Source organism: Bubalus bubalis, chromosome 4 (genome assembly GCF_019923935.1).
Source record: "Bubalus bubalis isolate 160015118507 breed Murrah chromosome 4, NDDB_SH_1, whole genome shotgun sequence".
Lineage (NCBI taxonomy): Eukaryota > Metazoa > Chordata > Mammalia > Artiodactyla > Bovidae > Bubalus > Bubalus bubalis.
Window position 1 is genome coordinate 5,438,026 of NC_059160.1, and position 14,133 is coordinate 5,452,158.

General features: G+C 53.2%; 2 protein-coding genes across 5 annotated transcripts in view; both read left to right on the plus strand.

The window, feature by feature from the left end:
- The window catches only part of SULT4A1 (sulfotransferase family 4A member 1), a 34,808-nt gene extending 31,771 nt beyond the window's left edge, over positions 1–3,037 (plus strand). Inside the window, exons 7-8 of one of the 2 annotated variants that reach the window (XR_003108578.2) lie at positions 127–260; positions 1,568–3,037. Coding sequence is in view for 1 of the 2 variants with exons in the window: in XM_025282723.2 (XP_025138508.1) it covers positions 1,568–1,680 (113 nt within the window). In the remaining variant the exon portion in view is untranslated. The remainder of the gene's footprint in view (positions 1–126; positions 261–1,567) is intronic. The other variant, XM_025282723.2, reaches the window with a different exon arrangement.
- A 9,250-nt stretch (positions 3,038–12,287) lies between these two features.
- The window catches only part of EFCAB6 (EF-hand calcium binding domain 6), a 259,814-nt gene continuing 257,968 nt past the window's right edge, over positions 12,288–14,133 (plus strand). For 2 of the 3 annotated variants that reach the window (XM_025282724.3, XM_025282726.3), the window contains exons 1-2: positions 12,288–12,578; positions 13,840–14,046. The gene's annotated coding sequence lies outside the window, so the exon portion shown is untranslated. The remainder of the gene's footprint in view (positions 12,579–13,839; positions 14,047–14,133) is intronic. The other variant, XM_025282725.3, reaches the window with a different exon arrangement.

Genomic DNA, 14,133 nt, shown 5'->3' on the forward strand with positions numbered 1-14,133 from the left:
ACTCGTGTGGTTAAGAAGTGTCAAGAACATGCTGCATGCACATATGCTCCTTCCGCTGTGTTTGCATTTATCATCGTTTACCTTGGTTTTGCTTTATTTCAGTTCTTTGGTTTTGTTTTCTTTTAGCACATTGCCTCTTTGCTCGGAAGACCTCCTTGCGTTGGTGAGAATGCAGGGGCTTGAGTAGCCAGCTGCATTGCTTAGATTTGATTCATGTCACAGCATAAATTGCACTGTCTTGAGTCCAAATCCTAAACCAGGTGGGTGACTCCTCTGATGAGCTCTCGGCTGCCTCAGCTGAGAAAAATAATCGTGGAAAAAAATATACGGTGTGGTGGGTCCTGAGCTTGTAATTTTGACCCTGAGGTGTCCTTAGAGGGTAGCAAGAACAGTCTCTTGTTTTTTTTTCCTCTCCATCACCAACATATAATTTTTCATCACCGAAAAGAAAATCCATGTCACTTTGGATCTGTTAGCTCAGCGTTTGCAGGGTTGCAGTTTCACACATTAGGTCCTGCCAGGACAGGGGCGACCGTTAACAGCGCAGCTTAACGAGAGATGCTTGCTGGGACAGGCAGAGCTCTGCCGTCAGAGATGCCGACGGTGAACAGAATTCTAGGCGAGCGCTCAGTGCCCTGAGGCCGGTGTGTAAAAAGCTCGGCCGCGGTGCTCCGGGTGACGCACTTACTGCAGACGGAGGGCAGGGACCCGCTCCTGACTTCTTCACAGTCACCATTCATAGTGCCCAGAACCGAGGATCTTGTAGTTCAAGGAGAGCGGGTTCAGCAGTTTTCGTCATTTTGATCTCTCTCCCTTCATGAAGAAGGGGAAGGCCTGTGCCGGCCCATCAGTCTGTCGGCTCCAGGCTCCTCATGTCCTGCAAGGGGTGGGCAAAGGGGGTCGGACCAAGCCTCACTGGGATGTTGCTGTGATAGAGCAGCCACGAGGGCCTGGGTGGGACTGGTTTTGGTGTCGAGTTGGGAGCTTTGATGGTTTTATTCCCTGTCAGTTCTCCCGTGACGTCACATGGGCAGGCTTCTCGAAATCTCCACCCTTGACTTGGCCCCGGCAGCTGCCTGCCCACCATGAAACGTTCTGCCTTTGTGGGGATGATTTTCTGTTTCCCTTTTAAAATTCTCCAGAAGCAACAGCTGCCTTGGTGGAGCTGTTGAGCTGCATGAGTGGTGGTGTCACGGAGCACACAGATCCCACGTGGCCCCTGAACCGCAGACCCGGGCCACGGACACTGCCCGTCCTCGGGGGTGTTGGGACACACGCCCCCTCTCTGCCTGGTGCTGGGGCCCAGCAGTGGACAGGCAGGCCCTCCCCAGGGCCTCAGCTCTGCACATTTCTGGTCCTGGGTGAAAGCATGCTGGGATGGCCAGACTCAGGGAAGTGGCTTAGCTAGCCTGTGGTTCACATGGCCGTGGTGATCCCTGCGGGACAGGTTCAGAGGGGTCCGGGATTCATCTGGAGCCTTCCAGGTTGTTCTCCCCAGCTCCCGGTGGCTTGGCAGCTGGCCTGACCGCCAGTGAACTCAGCTCGCCCGCCCCTGTCTGTGTTGCAGGAAGGGTCGGGCTGTGGAAGGACATCTTCACCGTGTCCATGAACGAGAAGTTCGACCTGGTGTACAAGCAGAAGATGGGGAAGTGCGACCTCACATTCGACTTTTATTTATAATATCAGCAACCGCACACTTGCATGCTCACAGTACCCAGACACTATAGCTCAGAGTCCCGTTTGCACTCATTTGTTCCTTGCTGGACAGACTCTGGAAGTGAGACCCCGGGGGAGGGAGGGGACATGGCTGGAGAAGCTGGAGAAAGCGGGTTTGAGTTCTGATCCAGAGCAGCTGTCTCGCCTTTGAAGTCTAAACGTCTGCCCACAAAGATGGCGATTCTGGTGGACCACATGTGTCACGTCTGTTAACATATGCAACTAGAGTGTCTACCTTTATTACAACCCACACTACGTATTGTATTTTATAGAGCTTTTCACTGGAAACCTAAATAAATGTCAGTAAACCAAATAAAAGTTCATTTACGAGGGGCTCAGGAGAGCCACACCCAGGTGGTAGGAAGCGCTCAGGGTTGACTTTATTTTTTTTGTTGTTCACACGGCACAGCCATTTGGTCCTCCCCTGGTGAGGACCGGGGTGAGGCTGGGGTGGGGGGCCCGTTTCCCTGGTGGCGCTCAGTTCTCAGCAGTCGCCCTGAGTTGCAGCAGAAGCTGTTCGCAGGGCGGGGGGCGTTTTCAAAGGCTGCCCTCCGGCCAGCGGCCCTGAGGCCGATGCAGAGGACCTGGAGGGATGGGCATGTGACGCGGTGACCCAAGAACCGCCCCCCACCCCTACCCCCCACCTCAGCAGAGACAGACCTGCTCAGAACCTGACTTTTTGTTCCACGGTCTTTGATTCCCCAAAGCAGAAACCTGCTTATGTTGGCAAACAGATGGCTTGATAGTACTTTCTGGAACTCCTGGGTCTATACCTACCGTTCATTGTTGCGTCTGGGCCTGCGGCTCTCAGCCCCGCAGACCCACCCAGTGCGTGTGGTGCCCCGTCTTGGCCCGAATGGGCCGGTGGGGTCACCTCGGTGCTGCTCCAGGGCCCGGAGGCAGGGGTCCACGCCAGGCCGGAGGAGCGACAAGAGGCGGCGGGCGAGCCGTAGGGCCGGCTGCCGACATGCACGCGTGTCGCCGCCCCTGTGCACTGGGCTGTCCCGGCTGCGCATGGCTGGGAAGTGCCTGGGGTGGTGGGGCCAGAGGAGTCACTGCCTCCGCCGGAGGGTCTGTGCTGAGGGCGGACGCGAGCGCTTCAGTCGTTTTGTCCAGGAGAGCAGCTTGGACGGGGCAGGTGGTCCGTGGCATCGCACGGTGGGCTTGGCAGCACCTTTCTTCTGTGTATCTGCGAGGGCGGCTGCTTTCTGTGAAATTTGTTTTCTATTTTTCTATTTTTAGTACTGTATGGATGTTACTGAGCACCACGCGTGAGACTTCTCTGTGCTTGCTTGCATCTTTAATAAAGACATATCCCATGCCTCGTGTCCAGCCTGTGCTGACGGGGGTGGGGCAGTTGGGGGGCCCCTCCGCCCCGCCATGGTCCCCTCTGGGTTTCAGGGCGGTAAGAGTGAGCCCACTGACCCCTGCCCCTGGGGTGAGGGTCTCAGCCTGGGTCGGGTGGGCTGGGTCTCCCTCGCTGTGGGTCCCACCACCTTTTGGTATCTCTTTGAAGCTGAAGTGAGAAGGAGGGTGGGGGAGGAGAGAAGTGGGAAGAGGTTTTGCCGCGTGTGGAGTCCAGGCCTTTTGGGCTCAGTCTGGGAAGGTCCCCTTCAACAAGGCAGATGGTGGTGTACAGTCTGACCTGCTGACTTTCCTTTGCCTCCGTGACTTCCAGAGCCCATCTAACTGATGCCTTGTGGGAGGGAAGTCCAGGATGCTCTTTTATTGGATAAAAAGCCTGGACTCTGAAAAGTCATGCTGATTTTCAAATGAACTAGCTCCTTTGGGTCTCTGGTGAAGTCCCAGAATTTACTTTGGTGTCTGGGAAGACCTAGACCCACCTTGGGCCCACATCCAGTCTGCTATGTTCCAGGGTGGGAGGGCTCTGCTCCTAAATCACCTCCAGATCACCTAAAAGCAGGCAGATTATAATAAAGGCGGAGCCGCTGAGTAGAGAGGCAGGGTGGGGCCGCGTCACCGCAGCCCGGATCCACTCAGGACCCTTCGGACGGCCGCAGGCACTGCTGGTGGCACGAGGGTCCCCAGCCCGTGTGGCCTGCCTGCTCTGGCGGGGAAGCGATGTCATAAAACCCGGGGTGCGTTCAGGCCCAAATGTGCTGCTGGGGGCCTGTGCACTCCTGAAGGACCAGGGAGGCCAACAAGAAGAGGCCCCCTGAGTGGAGGCCGGGGGCAAGAGAGGGGCCCCGGGCTGGAGGCCGCCTGGGGGAGGGGGTGTGTGCTGGTCAGTGCTCAGAGGCTGGCAGCCGGCGCAGGCAGGAGCCCAGCTCCCAGAAGGCCTCAGGGGTCATGAGAGTTGGATTTTGTAAGAAGAAATGAAGGCCCAAGAAGGCTTAACCGAAGGAATGCTGCCTGGGGGTGCCCCCCACCCTCAACCCTGCTGCAGGTAGAGGGTGAGGGGCCGGTACCGGCCTCCCGGTTCACCGGATCCACAGAAGGAGGGGGTGGTCGGCCGTGTCAGAACATCCCTGAGGTACCGTCCGCCCCAGCCCCTGGCTCTGAATGCTCTAGGGCGTCGTGTGGTAGGAGCTGTTGCTGCCTCTTGCACTTGGGGCAAGGTTAAAGGCAAAATGAGTTGAGGCCAAAGGTGCTGTGGATCCTCCGAGTGAAGCCAGGTTAGAGAGCAGAGTGGCCCAGGGGGTAGTAGCCCCTGGGGGTGGGTGGGGTTTGAGGGACCAAGGTGAGGAACATCTGGACAGATGGACAGGACCAGAGAGGCCTGGGCAGTGGGCCGACCTTACGGATCTCACCATGGGGTTCTTGCATGTCCCCGTCTCCAGGGAAGTCCCGGGCTGCCTGGCCTTTGGACTTAGCAGACTGAAAAGATTCCAAAAGGCACTTGGGGGACCTGCATAGGCTTTAACGCCCAAGCAGCTGGATGCAGCCACAGCCCCCCACCAGCTGGACCTGTCCCCGTGGCCTCCAGGCTCTGACACAGCCATCCAGGACTCATCAACCACCTCCCCCCAACCCCCTACCACGCACCCAGTCCCTTCATCTGAAATACCTAAGAAGGCCCTCTCACCTGAGCCAGTAAGCCACTTAAATTCTCCAATCCATTGTGACAATTTATATACAATCTCCATCACGCTAACTTCATGGGATGGTCACAGGATTTAAAAGTGGCTTTGAAAACACGAATGTAATTCAAAGAATCGCAGATCTGTGCCTGGCCTTGCTGGTGAGCGCCCCCTAGTGGCCAAGTCACAGGCGACGGCCGACGTCAGTCCATGGGGAGGCCCCCCAGGCCTGTGGATGCAGGCGGTGTGCAGCCCCTGTCCTGGGAGGCCCCACGTGTGACACAGCTTTGTCGCCTTTCTGAGCGGGGTGGCTGCTGTTTGCAATGGTGGAGGGGGTCCTTGGGTGTCCGGAGGACTCCGCCCTGTGGATCGCGTCCTCCCGTAGAGCCTGGTCCCACAAGGCATCGCCTTCTACCCCTCCCTGTTGAGCAAGCACTTTCAGACTGGGGTGGCACATCGGCCAGGCGGTCCAGGCTCCCTCAGTGAGGAATGCCCTCTGAAATCCCTGGATGTCCAGTCCCCACAGGCTCACCACCTTCTGGGACGGTCATTTCATTGCTGATGGTCCTCTCCGGCCACTTAAGCAGACCCCCACGTCTCAGCCTCCCTCCTCTCTGGCCTCCCTGAGATGCCCAGCCCTGCCCGACCTGGTGAGTGTCACCCCTCCACTCCCAGGTGTTCCCTGCCTTCCTCTCACCCTGCCCCACCTACTGCTCTGCACTGGTCTCCCCATGCGGACAGCGACACCCTGCAAGCAGAGCGGGGCTGTATATTCCTAGGTCAGAATATGGCATATAATTAGCACCTAATATTTGCTGAGAGGCATCTTGCACTGTTGGAGTGGGTTTCATTTTTTCTGAACACCGTCTGCCCTGCCCCTTCTACGCACTGCTCCTGGTCCTGCCCTCGGGGGCCAGAACTTCCCAAGAAAGACCTAGGCTGGTGCCCTGCCTCCTCCCCAGTCAGGAACAGGAGTGGTGCAGAGAGCCAGCCCTCTGAAGATGCCGAGCAAGGAGAGGCGACTTCAGTGACAGCAGGGAGACGGCTGAGTGGAAGAGACAAGGCGAGAGATGGTCTGTAACAGGTGGGATGTGAGTAGGGCGGGCGCCAGAGAGGGGCATGCCAGGTGGAAAGAAACAGGACTCACTGCAGTGAGTCAGGCATTCGGCTCTAGCCCACTCTGCCACCACTGGTGGTGGGACCGAGGGGACGTCCCCTTTTCATCTCGTAACGAGGAGGTCTCATCTCAAGTGTTTTGAAATCCTACCCTGTCCAAGCATGCTGTGATTCTTAAGTGGTCAAACTGCCTATCCATCCAACCCCGGAGGAGCTGATCCAGGGGGGAGAGCGTGACGTTTTTAGCCAGGGATGGACTTTGCCGGCAAGGGCAGAGAGGATTGGTTGCGGGAGCACCCAGCACACGGCTTGGGCCCACCAGCGCCTTCTCCGAGGCGCGCTGAGCCTTTGCCAAGCTTACACATCAAATGACAGCCTGATTCTCACACTTGGATCCCTGTAAGCTAGTTGGCACTGGATATCTGAGCTGCAGTCTTTAAATCTGTCCCCCTCACCATTGACGAAAGGAATCTGTGCTCTATTAAAAGACTTCTTTAAAAACCAGAGAATGCTAAATGTGTTTAAAATATGAAAAAAAAAATCAACCAGAAAATGCATTTTCCCCTCTTGAGAGTTGTCATCTTTACATGTATCCGTGGTGTCGGGCACCAGCTGGGAACAGAAGTCTTAAAATATCGCGAGCAAGGCCATCTCTGCAGAAGGAAAAACTCCCAAAGCCAATAAGACTCTCTTCTCCAGTCTTTTGCATCCTCAAAAAAACCTTAAGTGATTTGGTTAAAAATCTACCCCCACCCTATTTTTCTCGTCTCTTATTTCTCCCCTTTAGAGTTCACAGTACATGTGATTTCCAGAAAAAATTGTTTTTTTTTTTTTTTTTACTCAAATGCAGCTGGTACCTTGGCTCCCATCTCAGTCTGCCCAAGAACCCCTGGCTGTTTGGTCCCCTGTGTCCAACTCAGTCTGTCCCCTCTGCCTGGACTCCTCCCAGATGACACTGACTTAAGCTTGAAGCTCAGCTCAGGTGCGGTCTACTCGGAGAAATCCCTGGTGTCTCCCGCTGCACCTCCTCCCAGGGGTGGGGACCACTGCCATGCCCCTTCTAACAGATCCCGAACCCAGGGACTATCTGCTTCTTAAGAATCAAACCATGTCTCACTCTCCTTGGTGCCGAGAAGTCAGCTCAGAAAAGACATGCTGATGTCCGGAGCGTCCCGACTGGCCACTGAATTCAGCCTACCCTGGTCGTCTCAACAGCCTCAGACTTTGCAAGCACGTCATCTGTGACTCGCTGCCTGGGCCCTCTCCGGTCTGGCCACACAGCTCACTCCTACGCCCCTTGCAAGCTCTTCCTCAACCCAGCTAGGCCATTTCGCCCTCTTGAAAAGCCCCCTTTGCTATTTTTGCTGCTGCTGCTGAGTTGCTTCAGTCGTGTCTGACTCTGTGTGACCCCATAGACGGCAGCCCACCAGGCTCCCCCGTCCCTGGGATTCTCCAGGCAAGAACACTGGAGTGGGTTGCCATTTCTTCTCCAATGCATGAAAGTGAAAAGTGAAAGTGAAGTCGCTCAGTTGTGTCCGACTCTTAGCGACCCCATGGACTGCAGCCCACCAGGCTCCTCCATCCATGGGATTTTCCAGGCAAGAGTACTGGAGGTGGGGTGCCATTGCCTTCTCTGCTGCTATTTCTAAGTGTTGCCAATTCATGTCCACCACCTGCCGCAAGCTGGCCTCAAAAAACAGTCTCCAGGAGGCCATCATGAATTAACTTAGTTCTGACGCTGCCATACTGTGGGTACCCAGGCTTCCATTTTTACCAAAGATGTCAGAGGGGTTGCAGATTGGGGCAGACGGATTGTCAGGGGCTGGTGGCTCTCTCCCTCCTGGGTCCCTACCACAGTTGGGACTCTGCAGCAGAAAAGGCCAGAACCTTCCTTAGTCCAGAGAAGGAGTGACTCAGGTGTCCCCACTCTCTCCATGAGACAAGCCGTGGCAGCAAGTACTTTTCTCCTTAGAATGGAGTGTGCCAGGAGTGTGCCTTGAATTCTCAAAGAGTAATAACTCTCTATAATGGGATATTGGTTTACATTTGTTAAGAAAACATTTTGTTCCTGGTTCCAAGTTTCCTTTCCCGAGGATGTGTTTTCAGCAGCATGTAGACCGTAAGTAGAGCCTGCGCCTCATTCATCACTCTGTCCCCATCCTGTGTTTAGCACAGTGCTCCCCTCCTATCAGGTAATCAATAAATGCTTGTTACCTAACTAAAGGCAAATTAAATGCTAAACAGCACTAATTACAAGCTGTCGCGAGATCCTGGCTCTCGGCAGAGAGAATTGCTTGTGGTTGTCAGGGGTTTGCTAGTTGCCCAGGTGTAAGAAACAAGAAATTGTTATTTTCTAACTGCTGCTTTGTTCCGGAGGGTGGGCCGTTCCTCTCAGATTGCTGCAATAAGACGTTCGGAGGGCAGAATTCATTAAAATTCTAAACACTGGTATTCTTCACCGTGGAATCTTGTTCAGGGGTAAGATAAGTGGATTTTGATTCCTGTCTTTGCAAACAGAGACAGGCAGTAACTGTTCAGGGAAATGAAAGGCGTCCCCATCTACTGGCGCACAAAAGGGGAAAGAAACCCAGGAGCGGCTACCCGTCTCTCCACAGATGATCCTAAAATGGTGCCCTGTTTACAGACGATAATCAATTATTTGTAGCGACAATGTTTAAAATGTGCAATTTGGTTTCTGGCTGATTGAACTAAAATGAGCAGCTGCGTCATCTGTCAAGGTACATATCCCGCCCGGAGAGGAAGCACCTATTTTAGTAAAGAAAAAAATAACCACGGTGGTTCTTCCCAAAGAGACGCCTGTACCTCATTTCTTTTCGTGTAATTTTATCTTCGCCTAAGGACAGCTCAGGAGAGTCCGGTCTCCATTCTGCAAGGCCACCGAAAGCACAACCGCCAGAGAAATCTCAAGTGGGCTTCCCAGGGGGGTCCTCCGCTTCTCTTTCGACAGACCATGCATTCGTGGCACGGGCCAGCTCGTCCACCCTTTATTAATAGACGAGGTGGGAAACAGCACTTAACTTCTGAGGGGTCAATCGGTTCCTGCTACTTATTACTCTACATGAAAGCATAACCTCCACTTAGAACATCGCTGTTGATTAACCATGAGATGATCACAGCCTTGATCTCACAGCCTGGTCTCCCAGAGGTACTGAGCTGTGCTGAAAACGTAGCCGCGAGTATTCAGCACCCGGAGGGCACACATAGCTCTCCGCCACCCCGAGTTTCTTCTGGATCACTGAGGGATGAGCTGGCTGCTGGATTATCACAGGCGTACATGTACTGCCCTCACCTTTCCATGGGTTTGCGTCCTCAGATTTCATCAAAGGTTTTCAAAGTCTCACAGTGGTTGTGTAGTAGAGGCTGTAGCAATTTCTCCAGCAGGGAATGTAACTGGTTTTAGTGGTGCTGAAATGGATCTTTTTTTCATTTCGGCTGTGCCACACGGTATCTGGGATCTTCCCTGACCAGGGATCAAACCTGCGTGCGTGTGGGCTGGATTGTTTCAGTCGTGTCCCAACTCTTTTGAGACTCCATCGACTGTAGCCCACCAGGCTCCTCTGTCCATGGGATTTCCCAGGCAAGAATACTGGAGTGGGTTTCCATGCCCTCCTCCAGGGGATCTTCCCGACTCAGGGACTGAACTGAAGTCTCTTGTCTCCTGCTTTGGCAGGCAGGTTCTTTACCACTAGCGCCACCTGGGGTTTTAAAATTTTATTTATTATTTATTTTTGGCTGTGCTGGGTCATCACTGCTGTGCAGGCTTTTCTATAGTTGCGGTGAGCGGGGCTACCCTCTAGCTGTGGTGCTTGGACTTCTCAAGGCGGTGGCTTCTCTTGTTTCAGAGCTCAGGCTCTAGGCTGTTTGAGCTTCAGTAGTTATGGCCCTCGGGCTCAGCAGTTCCAGTTCTCAGGCTCTAGAGCACAGGCTTAATAGTTGTGGGGCACGGGCTTAGTTTTTCCATGACAAGTGGGATTGTCTCAGACCAGGGATGGAGCCTGTGTCCCCTGCATTGGCAGGCGGATGCTTTACTCCTGAGCCCCCCAATAAGACCAGAGCATGGAGTCTTAACCACTGGATGGCCAGGAAGTCCTACACTCTTGAAAAGTACTGAGGATCCCCCAAAGCTTTTGTTTTTTGTGAGTTATATCTATCACTATTTATCATACTAGACAGTAAAAGTGATAAAAAGTTTAAACATTTGTTTACCAATTCATTTAAAATAACAATAAACCTGTCACATAGTAACATTTTATGAAGCAATTGTATTTTCCAAAACAAAAAGAACGAGTGAAGAAAGGCCGTTTATATTTTTACGAATTCTTTAATATCTGCCTTAACAGAAGACAGCTGGATTCTCCTATTTTTGTTCTCATTCAGTCTGTTGCAATGTCATACATCATGCAGTGTCTGGAAAACCCTACTGTACACTTACGAGAAAGTGAGAGTGAACACACAAACAATATCTTACTACGAAGATAGTTTTGACAATTATGGACTCTCTGAAGGGGGTCTCAGCACACTCAGGGGTCCCCAGACCACCCCTGGAGACCTGCTGACCTGAACAGTTCAGTCCAAGAGCTGGTGAATGGCCATGGGGTTTAGGACACAAGGGGAGAAGTGGCCTCTGTGGAAAGCTCCCTTTTGGTTCCAAAGTTCCAAAGCCTCTTTTGGAACAAAAGCAGAAGAGATGGGGGGGCCAAAGTGATTGTAAGGCAAACGTACGTTCCCTTCTTATGGCCTGGTTTTCTCAGTGGGACCTGAGGTGAGGTCACTCACTCAGGGTGATGAGTTAAAGGGTGTGGGAGGTCTGAGCAGAGAGAAGACATGAATTGACTCTCTCGGTGAGTAGAAAACTAGCTAGCCAGTGATGGACAATCAGATCGACAAGAGGGATCATAAAACATCCTTCTCTGGGGCTCTTGGCAGGTCACCCTGTAACTCACTAACTGACAGAACCACGTGGCTGGGATTCCTCAGTAAGGCTGTGCCTCTGGGGACATTGCTTCTCTCTCACCTGTGAGTTAACACAATGACGGACAGGGTGACGCATAGCAGGACCTGAGACTCAGCCTGCTGCTGCTTAGTTGCTTCAGTTGTGCCCGACTCTGTGCAACCCTATGGACTGTAGCCTGCCGGGCTCCTCCATCCATGGGATTTCTCCAGGCAAGAATACTAGAGTGGGTTGCCATGCCCTCTTCCAGGGGAACTTCCCGACTTCAAACCTGGGTCTCTTGCATTGCAGGCAGATTCTTTACCACAGAGCCACCAGGGAAGCCTGGGACTTAGCCTGCCTGGGTTCTAATCCTGCTTTTGCCACTGACTCACTGTGCCTCTCTGTGCCTTAGTGTCCTATCTGTAAAACGGGAATAATTACTCCTAGAACCTACATCCTAGGGCTGTTATGAAGATAAATGATGACTAGGTGCACATAGAGTATTTAGATGGGTGCCTGGTAAGGGCAGTGCTCCGAAGAGTCAGCCACGTTATTGCTACTATTACTGGGCTTTCCTGGTGGCTCAGGCAGTCAAAAATCTGCCTGCAATGCAGAAGACCTAGGTTTGATCTCTGGGTCCAGGAAGATCCCCTGGAGGAGGGAATGGCAACCCACTCCAGTATTTCCAATGGGAAATCCCATGGACAGAGGGGCTGGTGTCCATGGGGTCCTCAGAGTCGGACAGAAGCGACTAAACCACACCACATTATTATCCACATGACTTACTGAGTTTCTACTCAGCCTGTGAGCATGGTAAAAAACTGGCTCATCGGATAACTATTTATTTACTATCTACTGGGGTTGGAGGAAGACCGGGATGTGAGTGCTGAGGACACCAGGCTGGGGACAGCAACCTTGTCCTGCCTTTTCCCCAGATCACCAGGAGGAGGCCAGCAGTACACAACTAGATACAGGAGGCAACAATCAGAATCGCTAAGTGCTAACACGTAGGAAGGGCGCAGACGTGGTCGTGGCTTAGACACCTGCCTTCATCCTGAGGCTGTCCCTTGTGGCTCAGCTGGTAAAGAATCCGCCTACAATGCTGTAGATCTGCGTTCAGTCCCTCGGTTGGGAAGATCCCCTGGCAAAGGGAAAGGCTACCCGCTCCAGTATTCTGGCCTGGAGAATTCCATGGACTGTATAGTCCATGGGGTTGCAAAAAGTCGGACACGACTGAGAGACTTTCACTTGGACTTTGTTCATCCTGAGCCCAGGCTCTGGGTGGGTACGCTTGGTTTTTTAACAGGTGAGGAGTCTGCTTCGCAGGATGAGACTAACCTCCCCCGGCCACGCGGCTCGAAGCGGTACTCTGCGACCCGTCCGACAGCTCGCGCGACGGCCAGGTTAACAGAAAAGCGCTCCCACGATGCCCACCACCCTGACTCTCGCCGGGGTACCAGCCCCGCGGAGGACCTGACCTCCAGCGGAAGCTCCTCCCCCGGGGCGGGGGGCGGAGCCACCGGGCAGGCCTGGCCACGCCCCTCGGCGACAACTTCCTAGCCGACTTGGCCAATTGGAGCTCCGTTTCTTGCCGGGTGGGGAAACGTGTTCTCCAGTCAGCGAGCGCCGTCGTCGCTCGGGCAACAGCGTCCTAGCGACACCGCGTGGGCTGGGCCTCTGTGGCCAGGGGGCCCTGGAGTCCGCGCGCCGAGTTGGCTCCCATGAGTCGGAGGATTGAGAAAGGGGCTGGGGTAAGGCGGAGCGGCTTCGGCAAGAGCGCACGAGCCCGGAGCGGCGAGTGTGGGGGGCGCTGAGGAGGGCCCGGGAGGACAGCTCTGGGGTGCCACATCCCCGGGACACGTCGCATCCCCTCCTTGTCTGTGGCCAAGGAGCGGTAGTGACCCGTTTACTCGTTTCACGCACGTGTGTATGTGGCGCACCTGCCTGTGCCAGGAGCCGTTGTCGGGTCTGGGAGCTCCTGAAGTGAATTCGTTGTTGTTTTTCAGTCGCTGTCACATCTGACTCTGCGACCCCATGGACTGCGGCTCGCCAGTCTTCCCTGTCCTTCACTATCTCCCAGAGTGAATATTCTCTTGCAGTGAATAGCCCCATCCTTTTTATATTTCTATAAAGACCGACTATAAACAACGTAGAAGGTGGTGAATCTGCCTCCCAGTCTCTCTGAGGGTCACATCACTCCGACTTACAGAATATCTCATGTTTTCTTCTTCCATTTGTCCCCACAGCAGCTTTTCGAATATTTTAAGTTCCGCCTTGAGAATGAGGACTTGAACCCCGCAGGGTGAAGGGGGCTGTCCCTGAGAATCACACCACTAGACGTTGCAGAGCCAGAATTCAAACTGAGCACTTCTGTCTCATATCAGAATCTTCAGGCTTTCTGGAACATTCCTCTTCCTCAAACCGCAGGAGTGATCCCTGCCTCCCTCAGAACTCTGTTTGGAAGCACTCTCTGAAATGTTCAGCGGTTATTTAAGACCACTGGCTGAATTACCCCATACTTCCTTTTCCTTCTGTCCTGAAAATCTTTGCCTTTCAAGATGTCTTGCCCCTGTTAAGAAGACTCTTATTTCATTTTCAAGAGGAATAATTTAATAATGTTTCTTAAATTGTGTGTGCCGCTAAATGAGTGGACCTACAGAAATGCTGTAAAAAAAATTTTTTTTTTTTCGACTTTCACATGCTGCTGTTCCTTCTCTTTTATCCATTGTCTTCAACAGATGTATCTACTTGGCTAAATCTGGGGAATTGAAGGTGAATCAGGCAAGGGCCCTTTGATTATCTGTGAACATGTTTGTCTCTTCCTCAGCCTTACTGCAAGCTTTAGGAGGGCAAGGATTTATTTCAGTTAGCTGTGCTCATGGGAACGACACAATGAGTTTAGGGCCTGGCTCATGGCAGGTGCTTGTGCTTGTAGGTATTTGTCAAGAATTGCTTACCTGAGACGTTAAATCTGCTGTCCACTTTGTCTTCTGTGTCCGTACCCTTTTGCAGCTGTCCACCTCTCCCGTGCAGAGATCTCTGCATCGCCCTTGCTGTGATCCCTCCAGCTGACTGGCACATGGAGACAGAACCAGCTCTAGCAGAATGCTCAGGAGTCTGGGGCCCGCCCGGAGCAGGAATCCACTGGGAGCCCACTGGCTGTTAATAAGACAGTTGCTTTCGTAAAGCCTCTTGACTGGGATCAAGTGAATGTTTAAGGTTAGTAGATGAGGAGAGTCACTGAAGTTTTTCTTGGGCGACTCCTTCCCCTGCCAGGGTTGAAAAATCAGCTGTTTAATATAGATG